We start from the raw sequence: 12,305 nt of genomic DNA, 5'->3' as shown, positions 1-12,305 counted from the left end.
AGTAGTACCACTATACCTTATAAACGTTATTTCTCACAGTAGAGCCCCTTATTCACATTACATCACACTGAATTGCTCCTTATTCATATTACACCACACCCTATTGCTCTTTATTCACATTAGACGAAACACAGTAGTGCCCTTTCTATACGCAACGCCACATAGTAGAGCACCTTATACACATAATGCCACACATTAGTAATGCATTTATACACATAATTCCACACAGTAATGCCCCATACACATATGACACACATTATTAATGTCTTTATAAACATAATGTGCCTTACACATTATGACAACCTTTATTAATGCCCTTTTACACATAATGTCCCTTACACATATGCTGCACATTATTAGTGCCCTTATACACATAATGACACACACAGTGCCCCTTACACATATGTTGCACATTATTAGTGCCCTTATACACATAATGACACACATAGTGCCCCTTACACATATGTTGCACATTATTAATGCATTTTTACATGACACACATAATGCTCCTTACACATATTCTGAACACTACTGCACAACCAACCCACTCACATGCACACAGCACTCACACTGCCACTAACACTGTGACCTCTGCCTCTGCTTGGATACAGATGTGTCCTCATAAATCTTACCTCAATGCTAACGTCGGGCACCTTTTTATATGAAAATGCATCTTATTTGCATTGCTATGTTGCTAGGATGCACAAGCAGCTTCTGCTGATTAAAATGATATGTGGTATAGTTATATTCTTATTCTGTGTGTGACTGCGGCTGTATCTTCATACAAAATGCTACGTTACAATGATTTCCAGGAATACATTGTACCATAGCATTCCATATGCAGATACAGCCGTGGTTACGCAGAATATAGGCATGCCACATATCATTTTAACCAGCAGAAACTGCTGATGCCCCTAGGCATATCAAATGCCCTAGGCAATTGCCTAGTTTGCCTATGCCTATGGCCGGCTCTGGCGGGTCCGTCGGCCAGTGTGTACGGCCGATACGTCTGTAAATTCCGTTGTTCACAGACGTATCGCGTCGGCCCCGCAGCACAGCCGACGGCCAATATATCTACCGATATACTGGCGCGGCGCTGTGTGTGTACAGGTGGTCGACTGACCGCCAGGACACATGCTGCGGCGGATGGCGGTGATTGACAGCTGAACTGGGCGGGCGTGTGTACACGCCCGCCCAGTTCCTGACGTCAGTCCCCGACAGATCGGCCAGTGTGTATGGTCAACACACTGCCCGATCCGTCCATAGATATATCTGCCGATCAATTGATCGGCAGATATATCTTCCAGTGTGTACCCACTTTAAGAGAAATAACAGATGTATCTGGAGAATGTAGATGTGTGTTATGCTGTAACTAAATGGAAACTAACATCACTGCCACTGGTGGTAGGGTTCAGAGGCAGGCCCGGCTACAGGGGGTTACAAAGGGTACCCCCGTCCTGGGCCCTGAGGTCCTGAGGGACCACGTGGCTCACAGGCACAAAACGGAGTGACGCGATACCAGCTACAAGTGGGCAAAATAAAAACAAAGGAGTCATCAGGGCCCCCTGACCCCCCCTTCCCGATTACCAGGACCGACTGGCTCCCAGTAGCAGAGCTGAGCAGTAGTGCCGTGTTCGGGGGACGGAGCCTAATGCAGAGAACTGTCCGCCCCCATGAGAGACATGTCATGTGCTCAATGCTGCAGTGCAGTCAGGTAATGTCTCTCCGACTCGCTCCCCGTCCCTCTCTCTCCCTAACACTCTCTCTCTCCCGGACACTGTCTCTCTCACACTCTCCCTGACACTGTCTATGTGTCTATCTCTCCCTCTCTCCCTGACACTGTCTCTCTCTCTCTCCCTGATACCGGGGGCTATTCAGAGATGGACACAGATCCTGCAGCAAGATCTGTGTCCATCAACTAACATGCTGGGGTCTGCCCAGCACAGGGTGTGGCGGTGTGGTTGTGGTGCCACCCCGCAATGCATCCGCAATTTAATTGTGGACGCTTCAATTAGAGGTTGACCCCTGCCAACATCACCCACTGTCTCTCTCTCCCTGACACTGTTTTCCTCTCCCTCTCTCACTGAATCTCTCTCTTTCCGTGACACTGTCTCTCTCGCTATCTCTCTCTCCCTGAAACTGACTCTTTCCCTGACACTTTCTCTCTCTTGCCTCTCCTTTTTTCTTTCTTTCCACGACACTCTCTCTCACTCTCTCTTGCTCCCCTCTCTCTCTCTCTGACACTATCTCACTCCCGCTCGCTCCCCTCCCTCTCTCTCTTGCTCCTCTCCCTCTCTGGCACTCTCTCTCCCTGACATCCTTTATATCGCTCTCCCCTCTCTCTTTCTATTTTTCCCTCTTTTTCCACGAAACCCTCTCTCTCTCACTCTGACACCCTCTCTTTCTCTTTGTCTCTCCCTGACCTACCCCTCTCTCTCCCTCTCCTCACTACTGTCACTCTCACCCAGACACCCTTTCTCTCGCTCCCAGGGGAGGGATGTGTCGGTGCGGCGGTCAAAGGTGGGTTGCCCCAGAGATATCAGTGTACCGGGCCCCAAGATTTCTGTTGCTGGACCTGATCAGAGGTCATACAAACTGGCTACTGGCATTACATTCCAATGTGATGACATCATTTTTTTTTATTATCACTGTTCATATATATATATATATATATATATATTTATATATAGTATGTCTTTCGAACTGAGTCTTATGCCTAATGTCTCCCCCAATCCTCTTTGCTGGTTTGTTTATCAGGGAAAACTTGTTTATGCAAATCAAGGCAGAATAAGTGATTTTCAACACCTGCTGGATAATTCTATAGATCTGAACAACACCATCGCAATCGTTCGCTACGGTGGGATTGGCAGAGTTAATAAGGTGAGCTAGCTCTGAATATTAGTACATACTGTAATATACACTAATGAATGGATAAGGCCTGAGTGTGGAAATTGCTGGTCACATACTGCAAAACCATAAGAGCACTGTACTGTAACTATGCACAGTTAAAGCCGCTCGGAGCATTACTTCCCTTAAATGCCATTTATGTTTCCTCCAGTTTTTACGCCTAGAATGCTCCAATGTAACTAATACAATATACTGTATGTGGTTATTTTTACTATCATTTAAAAGGCTAAGCTGCCTGCTAAAAGTACTCTGCCCGCTCTCTGAGTAATGTGACTTCTTCTGTTGGTACCTGTGGTAGATACGCTGTAACGCCCATAGAGGCAGATGTGTGTGCAGCAATACTAACATCGTCCTCTATACAATTCCAGGCGATAAATGCTGCCAAATTTGGAGTTATTGGAGTGATCATTTACACTGACCCAAAAGACATAAATGATGGGAATAGCCAAGCCGCTGATGCGTACCCCAACTCCTGGTACATGCCGCCTTCCGGGGTAGAACGTGGTTCATTCAAAGAGAATTTTGGAGATCAGCTAACGCCATACTACCCAGCTAAAGGTACTAGCGGGTTGAAAATGGGGCTTGTATAAATCCTGGCAGTACCTCTGGGTGCAGTAGCTTCTTACAATGCCCTCCATCCAGACGCCCTAACCTGTATACAGTATTTCTCCCAACCAGGGGGAGCTGTATCAAGCCTTGGAGAGAGATAAACTGGAGACGTCGCACAAAGTAACTGATCAGCTCCTGACATTTATTTAGCACAGTATGGGGGTCATTCCGAGTTGTTCGCTCGTTATTTTTTTCTCGCAACGGAGCGATTAGTCGCTAATGCGCATGCGCAATGTCCGCAGTGCGACTGCGCCAAGTAAATTTGCTATGCAGTTAGGTATTTTACTCACGGCATTACGAGGTTTTTTCTTCGTTCTGGTGATCGTAATGTGATTGACAGGAAGTGGGTGTTTCTGGGCGGAAACTGGCCGTTTTATGGGTGTGTGCAAAAACACTACCGTTTTTGGGAAAAACGCGGGAGTGACTGGAGAAACGGAGGAGTGTCTGGGCGAACGCTGGGTGTTTTTGTGACGTCAAACCAGGAACGAAACTGACTGAACTGATCGCAGATGCCGAGTAAGTGTGGAGCTACTCAGAAACTGCTAAGAAGTGTCTATTCGCAATTCTGCTAATCTTTCGTTCGCAATTTTGATAAGCTAAGATTCACTCCCAGTAGGCGGCGGCTTAGCGTGTGCAAAGCTGCTAAAAGCAGCTTGCGAGCGAAAACAACTCCGAATGACCCCCTATGTGCAATGACAGTTAGACCCTGAACGGTCGCTTTGGGCAACCTCTATATTTTATCTCTCTCCGATGCATGATACATCTCCCCGTAACTCTTTTCTCAGTTCTAAGTTTAATTGCCCCAATCTTTGCGCTATGCGTTATTATGAGATTCTGCATTGAGCGCACCACTACAATGCTTCTTTTCTTACCTGTGATTCTGCAGTATTTATTTTGCAGAGTTCACGTACAGAATTCCAGAGTCGGAGATACAAGGCATCTCTCACATCCCAGCACAGCCCATAGGGTTTGGTCATGCCCAGGAGTTATTATGGTAAGTAACAACACTTTAATCTTCTAAATATGGCAAGTGGTGTCCTTATATAGGGATCCGGTCAGGATCCCAGCAGTTGAAATACTTTTGGCAGAATCCAGACCGCCGGGATCCCAAACGAGCGTGGACCGGGCCGCCAAGCAGGTAAGGGGGGGGGGGGGGGGGGGGTAGTGATGTGGTGGTGGTGGGGGGGGTGTTAGGCTACGGGGGGAGGGTTAGGATTAGGCAGGGGGGGAGGAAGGGTTAGACTGCGGGAAGGGGTGATTATGCGCCTAAACATAATCGCGGATGGAGGAGGGTGTCTGCAGATGCTGCGGGTGGAGGGGGGGCAGGTTTGGGGGGAGACATATATGGGGGGTGGATGGTGGAGGGGGTCTGGAGGTGCTGTGGGTGGTGGATGGGTGGGGGAGTGGGAGCCGCGGGTGGCGTAGGGGGTCTGGAGGCACAGCGTGTGGGGGAGGGGTGGAGTGCCACATGTGGTGGAGGGGAAGGTGCAGAGGTGTGGTGCATTGGGGAGGGGTCTGGAGGTGTTGCGGGTACTGTACCTGCCAAAAAGGTAGTTGGAGGGTATGCAGTAACAGGGCAGGACAGGGGTGACAGGGTCAGAACAGGGGTGAAGGGGCCAGGACAGGGGTGACGATGCCAGGACAGGGGCAACGGGGCCAGGACAGAGGCGATGGGGCCAGGACAGGGGCGATGGGGCCAGGACAGAAATTACAGGGACAGGATAGGTGTGACAGGGCCAGGGTAGGGGCGGCAGGACCAGGACAGGGGTGACAGGGCCAGGATAGGGTTGACAGGGCAAGTACAGGGGTAACAGGGCCAGGATAGGGGTGACAGGGCCAGGATAAGGGTGACAGGGCCAGGATAAGGCTGAAAGGGCCAGGATAAGGGTGACAGGGCAAGGCCAAGGGTGACAGGGACACAGGGCATGGGAGAGATTGGTATTTGGGACAAAACAGTGGTGACAGATGTGTCTTCCCGGAGTCACTGCTGCTGACTGCTGCTGTTCCACTCCAACTTGTTGGGATCTGCTGCTGGTGGAGACTTGGTATGGCTGACTCTCTCAGGCTGGAGTCCTGCTTCCTCTGCCTGCCCGCATCCCTCCCCCCCCCCCCCCTCCTCAGTCACACACCGCGGACCTCGCGCAGCTGCCGGGCACCGTGGTAAGGGAAGACTGGGAGTGACTGGTTAGCCCCCAGGAGACGCTGCGGCTGGAGGGAGGAGGGGGTCATAGCATGCACGCGGCGCGGACCTCGCGGCTGCCGGGCACTGTGGTAAGGGGAGACTGGGAGTGACTGGTTAGCCCCCAGGAGACGCTGCGGCTGGAGGGAGGAGGGGGTTGGAGCCTGCAAGCAGCGTGGACTTCTGCAGCGCTGCCCGCCGGCTAAAGTGTGAGAAGGAGCTGGGCGCACCTCACTGCGGGTGGCAGCGCTGCAGATAGCGGTGGGGTTGCCAAGGCTGGAGATAACAGAGGCAGTATGGAACCTGCACAGCGGCAGGTGCCCCACAAAACTGCAGCTAAGAAGCGTGGAGTGTGCCAGAAAGTGACACTCCTCCGCGCCAGAGAGCCCCTGCTGAGTATGCTGATGTAGGGGTCAAGCACACAGTGAGCCGGTGCCCGTCTGTCTGTACGGCATACCCCCTCACACACCCCCATACCTCCTAACTGTCCCAATTTTCGCGGGACAGTCCCACTTTTTGGGGTCTGTCCCGCTGTCCCACCCGCGGGCCGCAGTGTCCCGCGGTGGGGAAGGGGGGGGCAGTTGGGAAGCTCCTGTACTCTCTGTTCTGTTTAGTGGAGACAGGAGGATAGGGGGCATCAGGGGGTATGGATTAAGGGGGGGACGGACGGCAGCAGAGCCGGATTAAGGGGGGGACAGGGAGTACGTACCCCGGGCCCCACAGGTTTAGGGGGTCTTCTGGCTGGAGTAGCTCTGTCCCAGCTCTGAAGCTCCCCCGTCCTGCCAGCAACAGCAGCAGCATTGTGCTATAGTCAGCACACGCTGCTGCGTGTTGGCAGGTCTGTGGTGTTGCTTTCTTCTGCCTGTGCGGGTGTGTAGGGGGGAGCGACCACCCCCTCTGGATTTACCCCTAGCTGAGGGGCCAAAATCCCATTAAAAAAAATCCCGAAATGTGCATAAGGGGGCGTGGCCACGAGTCCCGCGATTAGGCCACGCCCCTGAACCGGCAGCAGGCACAGCGATGAGAAAGGGCCCCCTTGTCTCAAGTGCCCTGGGCCCCCCGGACTCATAATCCGCCCCTGGGGGCATGCCAGCAGCTCCCAGAGTGCTGGGCATGCCCCCTCACTGACGAAAACGGTGGTGTGGCTCACGATCGCGGGTCCTCCCGCAAAGCCACACCCCTTTTCGTTGGCCACGCCCCTTTCACCGCACGTGTGTTCCTCCTTCTGCCTGAAGAAAGTTGGGAGGTATGCACCCCTGCCTGTGCCATGCCCATACCATCTGCTTCTGCTCCTAGTGTCCTATAGATTTGCCCAGATCTGTGACTCATTTGACTAACTCCGCCCAGTGTTGTGACTCCGCCCAGCGTTAGCAAATGAGGCACAAAGTCACAGATCTGGGCTAATATATAGGAGATATTATAATACCTCAACTTTATCCCTGTATGATCGTTTTGCATTTAACATCCATATCTTGACTTTTCTGGCCTCATCCCCTCTCATTCGTATTAATGGGACGATATATATTGCCACAAATTAAATAAGCTTATTTATTTCACCAACCACTGAATCTAGACTATTGAGGTAATATTACTAGAAAATAGGATTATTACATCCCCACATGGTAGTTAAACCACACCGTAAAATAAATAAGGACCCCTTCCTTTAACGGTGTGAGTAATAAATGTGATGCTTTGATATATGTCAATCTATTGCTCAATGAAACTGACTTGAATTATACCAACAAGGATTAAGTTGTGTTGATAGGCAACTTGCTCTCTGATAAAATTTGGGGATGCTATACCCCTAATGAAAGTAGGGTTTCCTGCATTTTCAGCCACACCTAATAAGGTCAATATTAACTTATATGCAGGCTGTTAAATGTTGATTGTGTAATACCAAAACTGGAATGGTCATATTCCTCAAAGTGATTTCTCTAACGTCCTAAGTGGATGCTGGGGACTCCGTCAGGACCATGGGGAATAGCGGCTCCGCAGGAGACAGGGCACAAAAATAAAGCTTTAGGATTAGGTGGTGTGTACTGGCTCCTCCCCCTATGACCCTCCTCCAAGCCCCAGTTAGGTTTTTGTGCCCGTCCGAGCAGGGTGCAATCTAGGTGGCTCTCCTAAAGAGCTGCTTAGAAAAAGTTTTTAGGTTTTTTATTTTCAGTGAGTCCTGCTGGCAACAGGCTCACTGCATCGAGGGACTTAGGGGAGAGAATTTCAACTCACCTGCGTGCAGGATGGATTGGATTCTTAGGCTACTGGACACCATTAGCTCCAGAGGGAGTCGGAACACAGGTCTCACCCTGGGGTTCGTCCCGGAGCCGCGCCGCCGACCCCCCTTACAGATGCTGAAGATTGAAGGTCCGGAAACAGGCGGCAGAAGACTCTTCAGTCTTCATGAAGGTAGCGCACAGCACTGCAGCTGTGCGCCATTGTTGTCACACACTTCACACCAAGCGGTCACGGAGGGTGCAGGGCGCTGCTGGGGGCGCCCTGGGCAGCAATATTTAATACCTTTATGGCAAAAGAATACATCACATATAGCCATTGAGGCTATATGTATGTATTTAACCCATGCCAGTTATCTAAAACTACGGGAGAAAAGCCCGCCGAAATAGGGGGCGGAGCTTATTCTCCTCAGCACACAGCGCCATTTTCCTGCTCAGCTCCGCTGTGAGGAAGGCTCCCAGGACTCTCCCCTGCACTGCACTACAGAAACAGGGTAAAACAGAGAGGGGGGGCATTTTTTTGGCGATATTTTGATATATTTAAGCTGCTATAAAGAACAACACTTATATAAGGTTGTTCCCATATATATTATAGCGCTTGGGTGTGTGCTGGCAAACTCTCCCTCTGTCTCCCCAAAGGGCTAGTGGGGTCCTGTCTTCGATAAGAGCATTCCCTGTGTGTCTGCTGTGTGTCGGTACGTGTGTGTCGACATGTATGAGGACGATGTTGGTGTGGAGGCAGAGCAATTGCCGATAATGGTGATGTCACCCCCCAGGGAGTCGACACCGGAATGGATGGCTTTGTTTATGGAATTACGTGATAATGTCAGCACATTACAAAAATCAGTTGACGACATGAGACGGCCGGCAAACCAGTTAGTACCTATCCAGGCGTCTCAGACACCGTCAGGGGCTGTAAAGCGCCCTTTACCTCAGTCGGTCGACACAGACCCAGACACAGACACTGAATCTAGTGTCGACGGTGATGAAACAAACGTATTTTCAAGTAGGGCCACACGTTATATGATCACGGCAATGAAGGAGGCTTTGCATATCTCTGATACTGCAAGTACCACAAAAAGGGGTATTATGTGGGGGGTGAAAAAACTACCTGTAGTTTTTCCTGAATCAGAGGAATTAAATGATGTATGTGATGAAGCGTGGGTTAACCCAGATAGAAAAATGCTAATTTCAAAAAAGTTATTAGCATTATACCCTTTCCCGCCAGAGGTTAGGGCGCGCTGGGAAACACCCCCTAGGGTGGATAAGGCGCTCACACGCTTATCAAAACAAGTGGCGTTACCGTCTCCTGATACGGCCGCCCTCAGGGATCCAGCTGATAGGAGAATGGAAACTACCCTAAAAAGTATATACACACATACTGGTGTTATACTGCGACCAGCCATCGCCTCAGCCTGGATGTGCAGTGCTGGGGTCGTCTGGTTGGATTCCCTGACTGAAAATATTGATACCCTGGATAGGGACAGTATTTTATTGACTATAGAGCAATTAAAGGATGCTTTCCTTTATATGCGAGATGCTCAGAGAGATATTTGCACTCTGGCATCGAGAGTAAATGCGATGTCCATATCTGCCAGAAGGAGTTTATGGACGCGACAGTGGTCAGGTGATGCGGATTCCAAACGACATATGGAAGTATTGCCGTATAAAGGGGAGGAATTATTTGGCGTCGGTCTATCGGATCTGGTGGCCACGGCAACTGCCGGAAAATCCACTGTCACGATCCGGGTATCTGGACGCCATTTCTTACCCATCAGATGCCTCCTAAGGCTGGCTCAGCGCTCCAGGACCGGATCCCATCTGTTATCCTGATGTGTACATTCCTGTATCCTCTCCTGTCACTCTGGGACGCTGTCACAGTAAACGCCATATTACACCTGGCATGGCGTCTCCCGCGGCCTCCGCCGCCATCCCTGAACTTCTGCATGCAGAGTGTCTGAGTGGCGATTACGTCAGCCGCGGCCTCCGCTGTGTCCGCATGGTTGGATGTGCATCTGTCAGCCTGGCGCCTCCTGTCTCCGGTGGCCGGCGCCGCCATTACTGTTTTCATTACCACATGGATTACAAACCAAACTTCCCTCCAAGTGTCTGCATGGGCGCAGCCATCTTGGATTCTGTCAGCTGATCATTTCCACCAATCTGTTCTCAGTATTGATAATCTGCATAATTGCCTAGCCAATCCCTTCCTTGCTGCAGGTATAAATACACTGTGCCTGAGCAAGGAAGGCGTCAGTGCTTTGGTTGTCAAACCTAGTTCCTGTTTGTCTCTCTCCTGTGATTGTCTTCCAGGTTCCAGCTCCTGTCTCAAGACTTCCACCATAGAGACCCGCACCAGCATTCCACCTGCGGTGTAGCCTGACTCTCCAATCCATTGTGGATTCATCTGTTTCCAGCTACAACATTACCTGCTTCCAGCTCAGCTTCCAGCAGAGTACAGCTTCCCTTAAAGGGCCGGTGTCCTTTCTACACTTTACCACTCTCCACCGGTATTATTATTTCTCCGCTCTCAAGTTCTACATTTCAGTTCATATTTCATCGCTCCCAAGTTCATTTATTATTTAACTGGTTCCAGCCAGTATCCACTCCGTGCTAACAACAGTCTGGTTCCAGCCAGTATCCACAGCAGCTGTTTTATCTTCAGCAACCCAGCTTTTCCTGGAACACCAGCTGGCACAATCCTGGGTTATCTCCATTGCTACAGTCGGGCCTGGTAAGGACTTTCCATCTAGAAGATCATAAGAACTATCTCACACTACCAGTGCCCTGTGGCTCCTGCCATCCTGTAGTACCCAGGAACTGTATTTATTCTTTGCTGACTTTTACGTTTTCTTTTACTGCTGCTGTGTTGCGGAGTTGTCATAATAAACATCATTGACTTTTATCCAAGTTGTCGTGGTCACGCCTTCGGGCAGTTATTATTCATGTTACTTACATGTCCAGGGGTCTGATACAACCTCCCAGGTTCCGGTACATCTCAGCCCCTACAACTGAGGCTGCCTCCCGTCAGCTCAGGCCCTCAGTTGTGACAGTAAGCACTGACCTAATGAATCCAGCCGGAGACCAGGATCAAGCGGCCAGGCCGATGCAAGAACTGGCAGCCCGACTAGAACATCAGGAGGCTGCACAGGGCCACATCATCCGCTGTCTCCAGGATCTCTCTGTCACGATCCGGGTATCTGGACGCCATTTCTTACCCATCAGATGCCTCCTAAGGCTGGCTCAGCGCTCCAGGACCGGATCCCATCTGTTATCCTAATGTTCACATTCCTGCATCCTCTCCTGTCTCTCTGAGACGCTGTCATAGTAACGCCTTATTACATCTGGCATGGCGTCTCCCGCGGCCTCCGCCGCCGTCCCTGAGCTTCTGCATGCAGAGTGTCAGAGTGGCGATTACGTCAGCCGCGGCCTCCGCTGTGTCCGCGTGGTTGGATGTGCACTTGTCAGCCTGGCGTCTCCTGTCTCCAGTGGCCGGCGCCGCCATTACTGTTTTCATTACCACATGGATTACAAACCAAACTTCCCTCCAAGTGTCTGCATGGGCGCAGCCATCTTGGATTCTGTCAGCTGATCATTTCCTCCAATCTGTTGTCAGTATTGTTAATCTGCATAATTGCCTAGCCAATCCCTTCCTTGCTGCTGGTATAAATACACTGTGCCTGAGCAAGGAAGGCGTCAGTGCTTTGGTTGTCAAACCTAGTTCCTGTTTGTCTCTCTCCTGTGATTGTCTTCCAGGTTCCAGCTCCTGTCTCAAGACTTCCACCATAGAGACCCGCACCAGCATTCCACCTGCGGTGTAGCCTGACTCTCCAATCCATTGTGGATTCATCTGTTTCCAGCTACAACATTACCTGCTTCCAGCTCAGCTTTCAGCAGAGTACAGCTTCCCTTAAAGGGCCGGTGTCCTTTCTACACTTTACCACTCTCCACCGGTATTATTATTTCTCCGCTCTCAAGTTCTACATTTCAGTTCATATTTCATCGCTCCCAAGTTCATCTATTATTTAACTGGTTCCAGCCAGTATCCACTCCGTGCTAACAACAGTCTGGTTCCAGCCAGTATCCACAGCAGCTGTTTTACCTTCAGCAACCCAGCTTTTCCTGGAACATCAGCTGGCACAATCCTGGGTTTATCTCCATTGCTACAGTCGGGCCTGGTAAGGACTTTCCATCTAGAAGATCATAATAAACATCATTGACTTTTATCCAAGTTGTCGTGGTCACGCCTTCGGGCAGTTATTATTCATGTTACTTACATGTCCAGGGGTCTGATACAACCTCCCAGGTTCCGGTACATCTCAGCCCCTACAACTGAGGCTGCCTCCCGTCAGCTCAGGCCCTCAGTTGTGACAGTAAGCACT

General features: G+C 50.5%; 1 protein-coding gene across 1 annotated transcript in view; it reads left to right on the top strand.

Annotated features, from left to right (window-relative positions):
* The window catches only part of LOC134908946 (aminopeptidase NAALADL1-like), a 117,885-nt gene that overhangs the window by 46,297 nt on the left and 59,283 nt on the right, over nt 1-12,305 (top strand). Inside the window, exons 4-6 of the mRNA XM_063915217.1 lie at nt 2,758-2,880; nt 3,276-3,465; nt 4,417-4,510. Of these exons, the coding sequence (XP_063771287.1) occupies nt 2,758-2,880; nt 3,276-3,465; nt 4,417-4,510 (407 nt within the window). The remainder of the gene's footprint in view (nt 1-2,757; nt 2,881-3,275; nt 3,466-4,416; nt 4,511-12,305) is intronic.

The sequence above is a fragment of the Pseudophryne corroboree genome, chromosome 4 (assembly GCF_028390025.1).
Source record: "Pseudophryne corroboree isolate aPseCor3 chromosome 4, aPseCor3.hap2, whole genome shotgun sequence".
Lineage (NCBI taxonomy): Eukaryota > Metazoa > Chordata > Amphibia > Anura > Myobatrachidae > Pseudophryne > Pseudophryne corroboree.
Note: the sequence above shows the minus strand (reverse complement) of the source record. Positions and strands in the feature narration are given on the sequence as shown.